This window comes from Emys orbicularis, chromosome 3, assembly GCF_028017835.1.
Source record: "Emys orbicularis isolate rEmyOrb1 chromosome 3, rEmyOrb1.hap1, whole genome shotgun sequence".
NCBI classification, from domain to species: Eukaryota; Metazoa; Chordata; order Testudines; family Emydidae; genus Emys; species Emys orbicularis.
Genome location: NC_088685.1, coordinates 49,668,634 through 49,682,084, shown reverse-complemented (window position 1 = coordinate 49,682,084; position 13,451 = coordinate 49,668,634). Strand labels below are relative to the sequence as shown.

At 39.7% G+C, this 13,451-nt stretch overlaps 1 protein-coding gene across 2 annotated transcripts in view; it reads left to right on the top strand.

Annotated features, from left to right (window-relative positions):
* Positions 1-13,451, top strand: part of LOC135876406 (collagen alpha-1(XXI) chain-like) — a 155,937-nt gene that overhangs the window by 137,856 nt on the left and 4,630 nt on the right. For both annotated transcript variants that reach the window (XM_065401602.1, XM_065401601.1), the window contains 6 exons: positions 2,056-2,091; positions 2,750-2,794; positions 4,480-4,512; positions 8,840-8,986; positions 9,075-9,129; positions 9,515-9,715. In XM_065401602.1, the coding sequence (XP_065257674.1) occupies positions 2,056-2,091; positions 2,750-2,794; positions 4,480-4,512; positions 8,840-8,986; positions 9,075-9,129; positions 9,515-9,715 (517 nt within the window). The remainder of the gene's footprint in view (positions 1-2,055; positions 2,092-2,749; positions 2,795-4,479; positions 4,513-8,839; positions 8,987-9,074; positions 9,130-9,514; positions 9,716-13,451) is intronic.

Genomic DNA, 13,451 nt, shown 5'->3' with positions numbered 1-13,451 from the left:
GCCCAATAAGATAGTATCTAAAAGAGAACCAACTCTTAAAATTTCTTTAGATTTCCAAAAAGCCTTTGAGAAGATCCTCTGCAAAGAAATGGATAAAGAAGCTAAGTTAGTCATGGTGTAAAAGCAAAATACTGTTATGGATCAAAAACTGCCTGGAGGCAGAAAATGGAGCACTTTGCAATGGACATACTCCTTTAATATTGTATCTATGAGTGGAATCTGGTTAAATAAGAATATGTATTGCAATTTAACTAAGTGTGGTAAGCAGGGATGCAAATCTACCTTGCAGTAGCCTGCCGCACACTAACCGTCCATGTGAACCCTGCTGCCGAGCACTAAACGTTCCCTAATTTTGATCTACTCTTGTTCCAAACAGGAGTAGATCAGAGCACACTGTGGAAATTTTTAATGCACTTCAGCATGGTCCACATGGCAGTACACTCTAGAAATCACACTCCCATTGCCATGCTGTGTAGACATTCCCGGAGTGTGCAGCAGGCTAATGTGAGATAGATTTATGCCCCCAGGTTGTCAGCAACTAACTATTTGTATAGAGAAGCCATAAGGTTATAACTTAGTATTGACTAAAACAGTATCTTTTCCATCTGAAAAGAAAATAACTCAGAGAAAGGTGTAGTTTGGGCATGTGACAGGAAAATAGATGAGCTTCAGTTTTATCATAGTTTATGTTAAAATAAATACTAAACTAAAACTGAAACTAAACCAAATAACATATGTATTGTTGGATCTGACAAAAGTGTGCTCAGACCTCTTAGGATTTTTGACCTGGAAAATATTTTGTTTAGCCAAGATCTCATTAATACTGTTAAACACTTGGCTAAACATTACAATTATTTTTCTGGAAACAAATACTTGGCTCCAGCTAGATACATACAAAAGAATAAAAAGAAATAGTCCCTGCCTTCTTAAAAAATTGCAATTTGGCCCTTTCCTTCCACTTCCCCCACAGCTCCTCCCTTTGTATGTTGTCATCACTCACCATATTGTGTCCATTTTAGTCCTCAGTTCTTCGGTCAAATCTGCTAGCACAGACCTCCACACTTAGGTGAAGCCCCATTGAATTTCAAGATCAGGGCTTAGATTCTAAATGCCCTACGGCAGAGACTTGTCATTGTATGTCTGTAAAGCACTATTTACACCTATGGTGCTACATAAATGATAATAATTAGCACATAATATTATACATAAGATGTCAGATGTGCCATGTGGCTGTTGTATTACTTCAGGGTTTTTGCAGTTGAGTTAACACTGTGGGACTAATTCTTATTTTATTTACATCAAGGTAAACTGAAAGGTGTTGAGACTTTATGGTGCCAGGCACTGTATTAAAAAAAACCCCTATAGTATATAGATATAGGGGGAGATTTTTTATGCCTTTGAAATCTCCCCCATATAGATTAGATAGAAACTCTAAATTGAACCAGGTTAAGTGCAAATAAAATCTGGTTTTGTATGTAAGTCATGGGATTCAAATTCATATATGAAAACACTTTGATTAATTCTCTGTTGGTTACCATAAAATATCTAAGACATGTGTTATGCATTGTATTGGGTTAGCTGTCATTTTTACAGAAATTATTTGGGCTTTGCTCACCATGAATGAAAGCAGGTGAATATCTATTTACTGTAAGAGTTGCACCTGCTTACATCTGCAATCAATCTGGTCCTCTGGTAAAAGCAAGGCCCAATTTAACTTCTATTAAATCAATGATTGAACTCCCACTGACTTCAACAGGATTGCCAGCAATCTCCTAATTTGAATTTGACATGTAAATATTACTGTTCTTTATGATAGTTATCTGCACAGCAAATTCCCTACTTATTATGGTCCCATTCCTGCAAAGCTGTTAAGCTTTTAAGGGCTTTGCTAGATTAGGAATTATGAACATGTGGACATAATATTTAGTTTTCAATCACCATCAATGCACTCCATTAGCTGCTTCTCTTGTAGTTACTGAAATAAATTAAAACACAAACTAATGTTTGTAAATGGATTATAATGGAAATTTTACAATACCTTACAATATTTTACAGGGGGAAAAAGGAAACCAAGGTGAAAGAGGTATCCAGGTATATTAACTTTGTTTTTCATTAAATATCATTTGGCATGCCATATGTTTACTAATAGTCAAATGTTAAAAATTAATTCAATTTGAATTAAAATAAACAGGAGCTTTGCTTGACTAAGGACTGCAGGATACAGTCTTAACTCAGTAAATCACTGCACAATATGAACTCACCAACACAATGTTATGAAAGAATGGGATTTTCAAAAGTACTCTAAAATGGCTTAGCTGCTCCCACTAACTGCAGGGGGCAGAGTTAGGCTAATGATGAGTGCTTTTGAAAATCCACCATAGGTCTCTAAATCTGTAATGTCATAAAAATGATAACTTTCCTCAATGTACTGAGGTGATAAAGCAACTGAAATAGGCAGGAACAAGGGAGATCAGCATTTGTCTCTGTATATTCAGATCATAGGCTTGCTCCATTATGTCTACAGTAGAAATGTGTGTCCAAGCTACACAGTTTGGAACTGAATCTTGAAACACCTCTATGTCTGCCTCCCATCAACAAACTCAGTGATGGTTGGATCCAGGTTTTTGACTGAACCCATTATAAAGATGGGCCTTTGGTCAGGGCTTATCTCTTTACATTATTTTGACTACTTAATTTGTTCACCTAAAGAAATATGTACTGTTCAAGAAAGTCTGTTTCTTTTCTGAAGGGACAAAAGGGAGAAGGAGGAAGACCAGGGACTCCAGGCCAACAGGTACCATTAAAAGAATACACAGTTTAAGAAAACTGCATTCATTTTGCTTCTTCAGAAGATAAATGCCATTACAATGGTAGTTCTTTGAATCTAAAGAAATACATTAGATATATTTACATGTAAATAGGATTATATTGATTATTTAAAGTGTATTAAAATATATTTTAAACTTTAAAATAGTTAACCCAATGAAATGGTAAATAAACTGTATGTTGAAAAATAGAATAGAAAGCAGAGAAAAAGAACAGGATTGTTTACATAACGAGGCCAAAAAGGCTGAGGGAAGAGTTCAGAAAAGGTAAAGAGCTATGAGATAGTAAAATCTAGTTATATCATTGCAATAGTAGGAAGAAACTGCTTCAATTTTTCAAAGTTTTTATTTAAAACAATTTATTTTGCGATATTATTGATAAAACAATAACATAAACTCCAGATAATGTAGTAATGGAAACATGGATTCAAGCTTCTATGATATTGCTCTGAAAGTCAAGCCCAAGACTATACAAGCCCTCCATTCACTTTTGTATTTATCATGCAACATTTTCATAAAGTATTGCATTTAAAGATTCAATTACTGTCATACTGTAAATCAAGTCAGTGTGTTAGTATTTTCTGTACTTGTAAATTACAAATGTTTCCTGTTTCAGCTGCAAATCAGCTAATTTCTCTTTTCTTTAACCTTGTTCCAGTATATTTTGATTATGTCATATTTGGCTATATTAACATACCATAGGAAATAACTGTTAGTTGTAAGTGTAAGAACTTGTTAACTACATGCTTTATGTCATGTCTAAATTGCAAAGTACTTACTAGCAGTACAAAGCTAAAGCTAGATTGTGAAGAAAATAGCAGTGAAGATTGTTCTTACAATTATTGCATTGGTACTATCACAACCTGCCTGGTTGGAAAAACAAGGAGCCACATTCAGTGAAGCTGGGATAAGGAATTATACACTCCAGACTGACCACCAAAACCTCAGGAGGATTTAACCAAAAGGAGGCCAGGCGGTGCTACCTTCTCTCCCCTTTCTCAGGGTTTCTAGTTGATAGATGAGATGCAGCTTCATTTTGTAGCAAGGCTCCATAGGAGTCCCACCAGTGGACACAGCTGAGGTTATGTGCCCTCTTGCCATGCCGCTTCACAGCCAGTGACATCAGTGTGTGCCTTTTGGCAGACAGTAGGTTGTTAGCCATTTTCCACCACTGCAACATCCTCCTCCAAGACTGACTTTATATCTCAAGGGCCCTATGCCTGGATTTCTGGCAGCCAAAGCCAATTTAAACACAGATTGAATCTGGATGTCAGTGTGTAATGTCTCTGGGCCATTTGGTTACACAATGAACCTGTTATTTCTTTAGCTTTTTATTGAGGCAATACTTATCAATAAGTGTTTCTTGTAAAAAAATTAATGCAAGTGCATATTATAATGTGCATATGATAATTTACCTAATGATCTTCTAGTACATTATTCAGATATATTAATTTTAAAGAAGATAATTAATGTTTGTTTACTGTGCCTCATATGCCTCATATGTATAAGAATTCAGATGTATTTTGAAATAAATCTTAGTTAATTTGCATATCAAACATATTCTGGTTTGTTGGATCCCAGATTTAGTAAGAGTGATGCATCATAACGGTGGCTCAGTTTGATTTATACTTTTTTCCACATTTGATTTCTAAAGGGAGCAAATGGACTGAATGGAGCAAATGGAGAGGTACGTGTTTTCAAATCATAAGCACCATTTTCTAATTCTCTTTGCCAATTGTGTGAATAGTGACTATGTAAACTGTGTGCTAAAGGGCTTGCTTTTGTCCTCATTGGCACACAAGTGAAAGGGAATGATTATATGCAAAGTCAGGTAGGAGGAGGCATGAGAAATAAAGATTTAAAAACAGAGTAGAAAAGCAATGTTTAGGGAAATCAGTGACTGAAAAGACAAAGAAATATTGTTTAAAAAGAGAGAAAGGAATATAGATTTTCTACAGAACTCCAGGTAAAACAGAATCTGAAGACAAATGAAGGGGTTAATTAGAGAAAAACAAACAAGTAAGCAAGGGACTTTAAAAAAAGAAAAAAGCAATTTGTTTTTCTGGAGACTCAATCCCCAGCTCTTCATTTAAAAAAATGTTATAGTTCAGTAAAACAGAACAAGAGACACCCTTATTTGGTGACAGCCTGTCTTATGAGACTGACCCAAACTATCCCCAAATCCAGTGGGCATGATTTTGAACTCACTTCCATTGGTTTTACACTAGTATGACTCAGTCAGGTCAATCTGGAGCTCAAATACATTCTCTGTTGAGGGCTCCTGGATTTGGGAACTCAACCCCTTTCTTGGTGTGCCAGAGCTCAGATTTTTTTGCTTTCTGGGTATACTGTAAGACCCATTTTTCTTCCTTCTTCTCTTGGGGTGCAGAGGAGAACATGGGTTGAAGTGGATATATTTATGGGCAGTCCTTTTTTAAGTTCATGTTGTGCTTTTTAATTTATGGGACATCTGCCCAGAGCACTGGATGGGTGCCTATAGTTCTGTTTATAAAAACTAAAAAAAAAAAAAAAAAAAAAAATCTAAGTAATTGGCTTCATTGTAGTTGCTCCTGGTTCTGACTCTAGGGTAAATGAAATCAGTGTACATGGGCCCATTCAGTATAACTCTGTTTCACCTTTATTAGGAAATTCCTTTACTCAGTCAGTTTTTGGCAATCCCTTGTTGGGTTTCACTTAAAGGAAGTTTGTTGTGTTTCAGTAGCTGAACTTGTTCTTTAGGGCCCCACTTGAGCTGAGTACTTAAGCAAGTGTGCAACTGTAAACAACTGAATAATACTATAGGCTTTGATGGAACTATAACCATCCTTAAGATTACACTTGTGCTTAAGTATCTTGCTTAATCATGGCCTAGCTCAGTAAAAGATTGTCATAGAACCATCCGGCTTTCCTCATCTGATCCTCCTGCATTTTCTAAATCACCATAATCCTGGGGTATACTTTCATGGGATATGGACATTATTTACATTTTTCTAATACTCTCTGTAATACATTTTTCCAAATAAATATGATTTCATTTTGTGTACTTACAAGAGCTGTACAATTTACAATATACGCTTATTTTAGGGTTTGGGGGTTTTACAAAATATTTTTATTTTAGTACTTGTTGTAAAGGAATTGTTTTAATATAAAATCTCTCCAACCAGTCTGTTTCAGCATTTCTTAAGCTCCTCTCTTTTTCTTGATTGTCTCTGCCAATAGCAAAGGTCAACAAACAAGGCCACACACTGGATGTGGCTGGCCATTACAAGACCAAAATTTGCTGCAGAAAACCTTCTTTCAGCAGTTTCATCTTATTTCTTGGCAGGTTCTACAGGCAGTTGTGCTGATGATTCCAGTATTTTGTCTTGGTTTCTTAGGTTGGCTTGCTGCCTGCTGTTTCATTCTATAGTAGATGCCATTTTCTCTAGGTTGCATTGTTTTTTAACATTTCCCTTTTAAAACTTATTTCAAAATAAATCAACTTACAAGTAATTTATAAGTATCTAAACATGTTCTATAGCCTATAAAATAATTAAAATAATAATAAATTACTCCCAAGTACCGTAAATATTTTCTTGTATCATATTTCCAAAAATGGGTTTCTAGAATTAGTCTCCTATATACATTGTTAGATACCTAAAAAAGTGGTCTGATTTTCAGTTGTCAGCATAAGCAGCTCCTGTTGTAGTCAAAAGCAGTGGTAAGTGCTCCACACCTTAACAGTCGCTAAACCTTAACAATCCCATGAAGATATGTTAAAGTGTCTGTTAAACAAAGATTTGTAACTGTATCGTACAAAAGGGAATGCAAATTTAAACAATCTTAACTAAGAGCACTGTTTTCTGTAAAACAAATTTTGAATTGAGAACAGTGAGTAGAATTCTGTGGCATGTTTGTCAAAGCCTGCTGTATAGCTGATTGGAATTTAGTCAACAATTCTTTTGGTGATGCTCCATAAGAAAAATACCAACACTCTGTCTCTTTACTCTGTTAGCTGCATAGAACTAACAAGTAAAGAGTCATAATTTCGAAAATTAAGTCAAAATTTCATTTCAAATATACACGGAGTGATACTCTGCTGAGTAGGAAAGTGTTGTTTTTATACAATTACATTTCCGGGTAGAACTATCAAATAAATGTATGAGTGAGATGAAAAAGCCTTTGGCTTGCCATTTGCAGAAAAAACTGAGCTAAATGACTTTCTTTGGGTTCACTGAACTCTAGTGCTTACTAGCCCTAAAAATGTTAAGGGATAGATTGTGACTGGCTCATGTGTGGCTGTAGGGAACAGGGCTCCAGGAGCCTTCCCCCTCATCCTTCTTGCACTCCACTCACAGAGGTCAAGCATAATCACAATCCCCTTTAGAGCCCCTGGGATGCACACCACCCAAAGGCAGCAGGGTCATGATCCTGTCCACCAACCTGCTCTACACCGGCCAGCAGAGCTGGCCAAGTACAGAGTCAGAAGCATGCTACACTGTTGTAAACGAAGGTGCAATGGCCATGCTCTTGCAGCATGTGGGGAAGCTCTGGGAGGTTTATCCTTCTCTACGGTGGTGAAGAACTGCACTGCTTCTACATGGGGCTGTGCCAAACAGGTTTGAGTGAGCCCTAAAATTCTGTACAGTGAAATAGAATATAAAACCTGTGGCTGCTTTATAAAAAATGTTTGACTAAGGACCTCTTAAACTTTCTTCCTTTTCCCAAAGGAATATTATTTATTTAGCAATATGTAGTCTGTTGCTTTGTTTCTGCACTTCCATATAGCACATTTGGAAAGGGTAAAATAGATTTATAAAGCTGCTGTTGAAAATATACACAAGTCATATAAAAACTGAACGGAAAAATTCATAAGGGAACAAAGATTAGACTAATTTTAAATCTGGGAGTGTACCATATTCCACTGCAATAGAGGTTTGTTGGCTCCAAGTTTGGAAAGTAGTCCAAATTAACTAATGCGGTAGGTAGTCAAATGTAGAAGAATCACTACTTTAATTAAGTTTCTTATTTCAAAATGTTTCCCAGTAATGGCTTAACCTTACTTAGCAGATTGTCTACTGTTATTGTCAATTAATTTGAGAATAACTGAGGTCTGGAAAAAGAACTACCACAAATCAAACTCAACTTCTCCCCCCCTCCTGTCCTCCATCCTGGATGGTAAAGATGTAGGGTAAAATTATGTCTCCATTGTAGTCAATGGAAGTTTTGCAATTTACTTAAGTGGAACCAGATTTTCACCCTTAGGCTGTGTCTACCCGTGTGGTTGCATGCAGAGAACATAACGCAAGCTCCCCTAGCATGGGATAAATAGCAGTGTAAACATGAGGCCTGGGTTAAGTGAGTAAAGACACGCCAAAACTTTCAGGTAAATACACGGCTCTCCATATGCCCAAGCAGTGCCCAAGCATATGCCCAAGCTGTTTTTATTAGTGTAGTGTCCCACTGCCTCCCCAGTGCTGGAGCCTTTCCCTGCCATGTGTAGCTACACACCATAGTTTGGACGCAGCCTGCTTTTCACTGCAGTGCGTTGCTACATATACTCTATATGTCTCCATTAGTGTAGACGAGGCCTATAATCTTCCAAAAAGATTTTTAATGTCCTGTATTAATATAACTGTGGTATTATCAAAAAGAGGAGAGAGTCATTTAATATTTTTCTTTTCATTTAACTGTTATATAAAATAGTTCTGCCTAGGATTAAAAGTTTGGTCTGCACAAAGAAAAGTAAAACTGTTATCTGTAATGGTAATTTATTTCAAATTAACCTTTTTCTAGTAAACATGCTTGAATTAAAATATTATTTACAAAAATCCAAAGAATTCAATGATTTTTTTGTAGAGATGGACTTATTAATCAACATCCCCTGTCAAGATGATCCCTACAGATGAATTAATTCAGACTGATTTTTATGAACACATCTCAGTGAAGGTGCTGCCAGCCCCTCACAATGAAGATTAATTTTGAAAATTAATTTTGAAAAATCTAGTTACGGTTTTTGTTGCCTTTGATTTCAGAAAGGTGAGAAAGGAGATCCTGGCATTAGAGGCCTCAATGGACAAAAAGGAGAATCTGGTGTTAATGGTTTGGTTGGACCTTCTGGTCCGAGAGGACAACAGGGAGACAGAGGGCACCCAGGGCCACCTGGAGCAGATGGAAAACCTGTACGTACAGAATCTGACATTGCAGTTTTCATGCACTTTTAAAAAAACTTTCTATGCATTTTTTATAACTCTTCTATATTCAATTCAGGGAAGGGAATTTTCAGAAGAATTTATTCGGCAGGTTTGCGCAGATGTACTGAGAAGTAAGTCCCAAAGATTGCAATGTATTCTTTATTTATTTAAAATGCTCTGGCTACTTTCATGATAATTATAAAGATGTCCTGTTCTAAGAAAAATCAAAACTACTAACACAATGGACTGTCTACAGCTTCTTACGATATAATTACACACCATAGTGATAATGTCTCCAAATCTTACCAGTCTGTAGGCCTTAATACATCACCACCACCATCTCCTTCTCCTCCACAAAAAGCCAGATATTTTGCTTTTGGTGATTGTATAACAAATGATTTATCTTAAATCCTTATTAATGTAGTTTGGCATTTGGTTATTTTTATCTTGCATAGTAATGTTATCTCAATGTCATTCTCAGAATAGTCTAAAGCATTTTCATTTGAATTCTCCTAGCCCAGTTGCCTGTTATCCTTCGAAGTGGAAGGTTACAAAACTGCAATCATTGTCAATCCCAAAGTGCTTCTCCAGGACTTCCTGGTCCACCGGGTCCAATAGGCCCAGAAGGTCCCAGAGGTTTTTCTGGCTTACCAGGAAATGATGGTGTTCCGGGTCTTCCAGGAGCTCCTGGGAGTCCTGGTGCCCGTGGGGCAAAAGGTAACTGCATGGGTATCTCATGAAGCAAATAACCTATAGCTTTTACTTTTTTACATGTTCAGTTCTGAATGGTACTTGAGTGGGTAGCAGTAGAGGGTTGAGAGGGGTCCACATCATGTAGTCTGGTTCAGGATACAGAATTCATTTCCAAAAGTTGAGAGATGTTTGGTTTAATTTTTCTGTTTCCGACCACTTTAGAGAGAGGCTACAGAATTGAAATCTGCATCTGGGTCAGCAGGTTTTTGAGGGGTGGTTTCAGAACCAGTGTTTGGGTCCAAATTTATTGGTGAAGTAAAAAATTGTGGCTTTCTCCCAACTTAGCACTATATGGGATTTGACCTGTGCCTACAATCCCCCACAGTTTGTCTCTTGAAGGGCTCAGTCATGCCTTATAGGCACAGTTTTACATCAGGTGGTGGTATAGAACAGCACTTCTGTGAGGGAGAGTGCCTCACAGAATTCCCTGGCATATAGCGGAGTTTATCTGCTGCACCATGCCTTAAGGGGGCGTGTGGAACTATGACCCAGCCTTGCATAGTCCTTGCACTCAGATGCACTCATATGGGCCTTTCTAGATTTGACAGCTGCAATTTGTGCCTGGTGCTTGCATGGTGAGCACTTTGCAATCGTTTAAAGATGTTTTTCTTTGGCTGACCTCAGGGATAGACCTGTCAGCAAGGAAAGTGCTCACCTGCACAATGGGCCATTGCTAGAACCAGTGGCGGATTAGCTACTGGGCCAATGGGACCAGTGCCCAGAGGCCCTGACCAATTGGGGGGGCCTGGAAAAATGGGCGCTCTGACCTTCTCTGCCCGGCACTCCTGCCGGGGAGTGGGGTTGGGGTACTGGGGCTTGCCCCGCTCCTCCCACCCACCTGGCGCTCCTGCCAGGGAGTGGGGGAAGCCCCCGCACCCCACTCCCTGCCATGAGTACCGGGGTGGGGAGCAGGAGGAGACTGCAGGTGGAAGGGGGGGTGGGGAGGGGAGGAGAACCCCACTTGCTCTGGCCCAGGGTCCCCCGAAAGTATAATCTGCCTCTGCCTAGAGATGGTCAAAAATTAGAAGTTCTGTCCTGTGGGAAATTCTGGTATGTTATTTACTTTCTGTCCTGACTCGGGATGAAAAGTCAAAATATTAAAATTTTTCACAGAATAAAAAGTTCAGAAAAATTTTGATTTGGAAGTGTCAAAATATTTCATTTCAGCTCGCTCGACAGAGAATTGAGAACCAGGGGCATGAAGCACTGTGGAGGTCAGGCAGCCACAGATTAATAATGAACTGGCCAAAAATGTTTTGATTCTATTCAGCAAATCAAACTGTGTTGAGTTGGGAAGACCCAAAGTGAAAGTAAATATTTTGTTTCAATTTTCCTAACAGAAAAAAAAAATCTGCAATATTAAAATTTCCTGTGGCAAATTTCAATGTGACAAAAATCACGTTTACCATTGGAAATAACATTTTGACAGAAAATTCCCAACCAGATATAGCCATTTCCTTCTAAATTACCTCCGAATATAAAAATGAAGCTGTTTTGCCGTTTTGGTTCTGAAGTATCTGAGAATAACTGTCATTCTAGTTTTCATCCTCTATGAGAGTAATGACTACTCTTAAAGATTTTATATTCAATTAAACCAGCTTTAATTGATCACTCCAAGGAACAATACAAATTGGTTCCTCACTAGAGATCTTCTAATATACGTGGATCAGAAGTGTACTCCAGTGGGCTACATTCTGAACTGATTTATACCTTATGTCACCTTACTGCACTCAAGGTGGTAGCACTGGGGGTATGTCAGGTCAGAGTTTGTTCTACTATTTTGGGGTTACTTTTGAATGGTCTCAAGAAAATAGTTGCCTAATTCACCTATATTCTTGGAAAGGTTGAACTGTCCTTTACATCTTGTCTGGTGGCTATGCTCTGTACTTTTAATTGGGACACTTGGGTTTGATTCATGCTCTTCTTACCATTTCTCACTTCAGTAATCAAACCAGTTTCAGTAAATTCTGCAATAAAAATCACTATTCAGTAATCATACTAGCTAGGCTTGTGATCTTGTCAAATCTCAGAAACTTAACTAAGTTAGGCCTAACCCTTTTGAATCCTCCGGGGGTGGGGGGGGGGGGGGGGGAATGGAATCTGAACCACTATCAGTGGAGTTTTTTTTGTTTTGTTTTTTCACAGTCTGGGTCCTTCTTTGCTGGGGATCTTTGGTCTTTTCTCCCTTATTAAAAGGCTTGCAGTCTCTTTTGGCCTCTTAAAAATGCAGAGTCATTCTCCATCTTTGCATCTTACTTGGTTTCCATACACACAATTTCTTAGGGGAACTTTTTAAAATCTCTGTAGTAGATTGATATTTTCCTCCACTATTCTACTTATTTGGAGTGGCTGGGCTTAGGGATTCTTTAACTCAGAAAGTCTGGGCAAATTGCCATTATCAGCCGAATGCATGAGAGCCAAGATACAATGTTTCATTATGTGGAAAAAATGAATGATCTTGGAAAAGGAGGAACCTCTAGAAAAGATATTTTTAATCTTGTAAAGAACATTTTATAAACCTCTGAGCTCAAATTTTGGACAGCAAAAGATTCCAAGGAAGCTGCAGTTTGTACTGTATTCCTACAATATGTACTGAAGTGATTTAGTTACCTTGTATCCCAGAGGCCTTGGCTACACTCGCGGATTCACAGCGCTGCCGCGGCAGCGCTGTGAAGCGCGAGTGTAGTCGCGCCGCCAGCGCTGCGAGAGCTCTCTCGCAGCGCTGCAAGTACTCCACCTCTCTGAGGGGAATAGCTTGCAGCGCTGCGAGCGAGCGTGCAGCGCTGCAGGCGCTGATTACACTGGCGCTTTACAGCGCTGCACTCGCTGCGCTCGGGGGGGGGGTGTTTTTTCACACCCCTGAGCGCAGCAAGTGCAGCGCTGTGAATTGCCAGTGTAGCCAAGGCCTTTAGACTTCACCCTGATACTCTGAAATACTCTATCCTCACACCTTCCTGTCAACTGTCCGAAATGGGCCATCTTGATTGTCACTTCAAAAGTTTTTCTCCCCTGCTGTTAATAGCTTCTCTTAATTAATTAGCCTCTTACAGTTGGTATGGCTACTTCCACCTTTTCATGTTCTCTGTATGTATAAATATCTTCTTACTGTATGTTCCATTCTATGCATCCAATGAAGTGGGCTGTAGCCCACGAAAGCTTATGCTCAAATAAATTTATTAGTCTCTAAGGTGCCACACAGGGCCGGTGAAAGGATATTTTGCGCCCTAGGCGAAACTTCCACCTTGCCCCCCCGGGCACATCGGTTCATTGAGGGGCAAATCCCAACGAGCCTTTATAGACCCCAGGGGCCAGCCGTGCCCAGGGGCTGCTCCCCAGACCAGGTTCCCCCCTCCCACCCCCTGAACTCCCCTGGAGAGTGCACAGCCCCCCCGCGAGCCCTCCCCACCCCGGTGGCCCTCGCCCCGAGTCCACTCACTGGCTTTGCCGGGCTTGGGCCGCTGCAGCAGCTCGGCAAGGAGGAGCTGCCTTCTGGGGGCTCCTGCAGCAGATGCATGCGGGCAGAGGCCCCCGTGCATCCCCCCGGCTCCCCTCTCGCCGTGCTCGGGCTCTGCGGCTCCCGGGAGTGTGCGCCACCGCTGCCCCTCCCGGAGCAGGCTCAGGGCCCCGCGCCCCGGCGGCGGCTCGCATGCCTGGGAGCTGCAGAGCCCGAGCGTGGCGAGGGGGGAACTGGGGGGTGTAC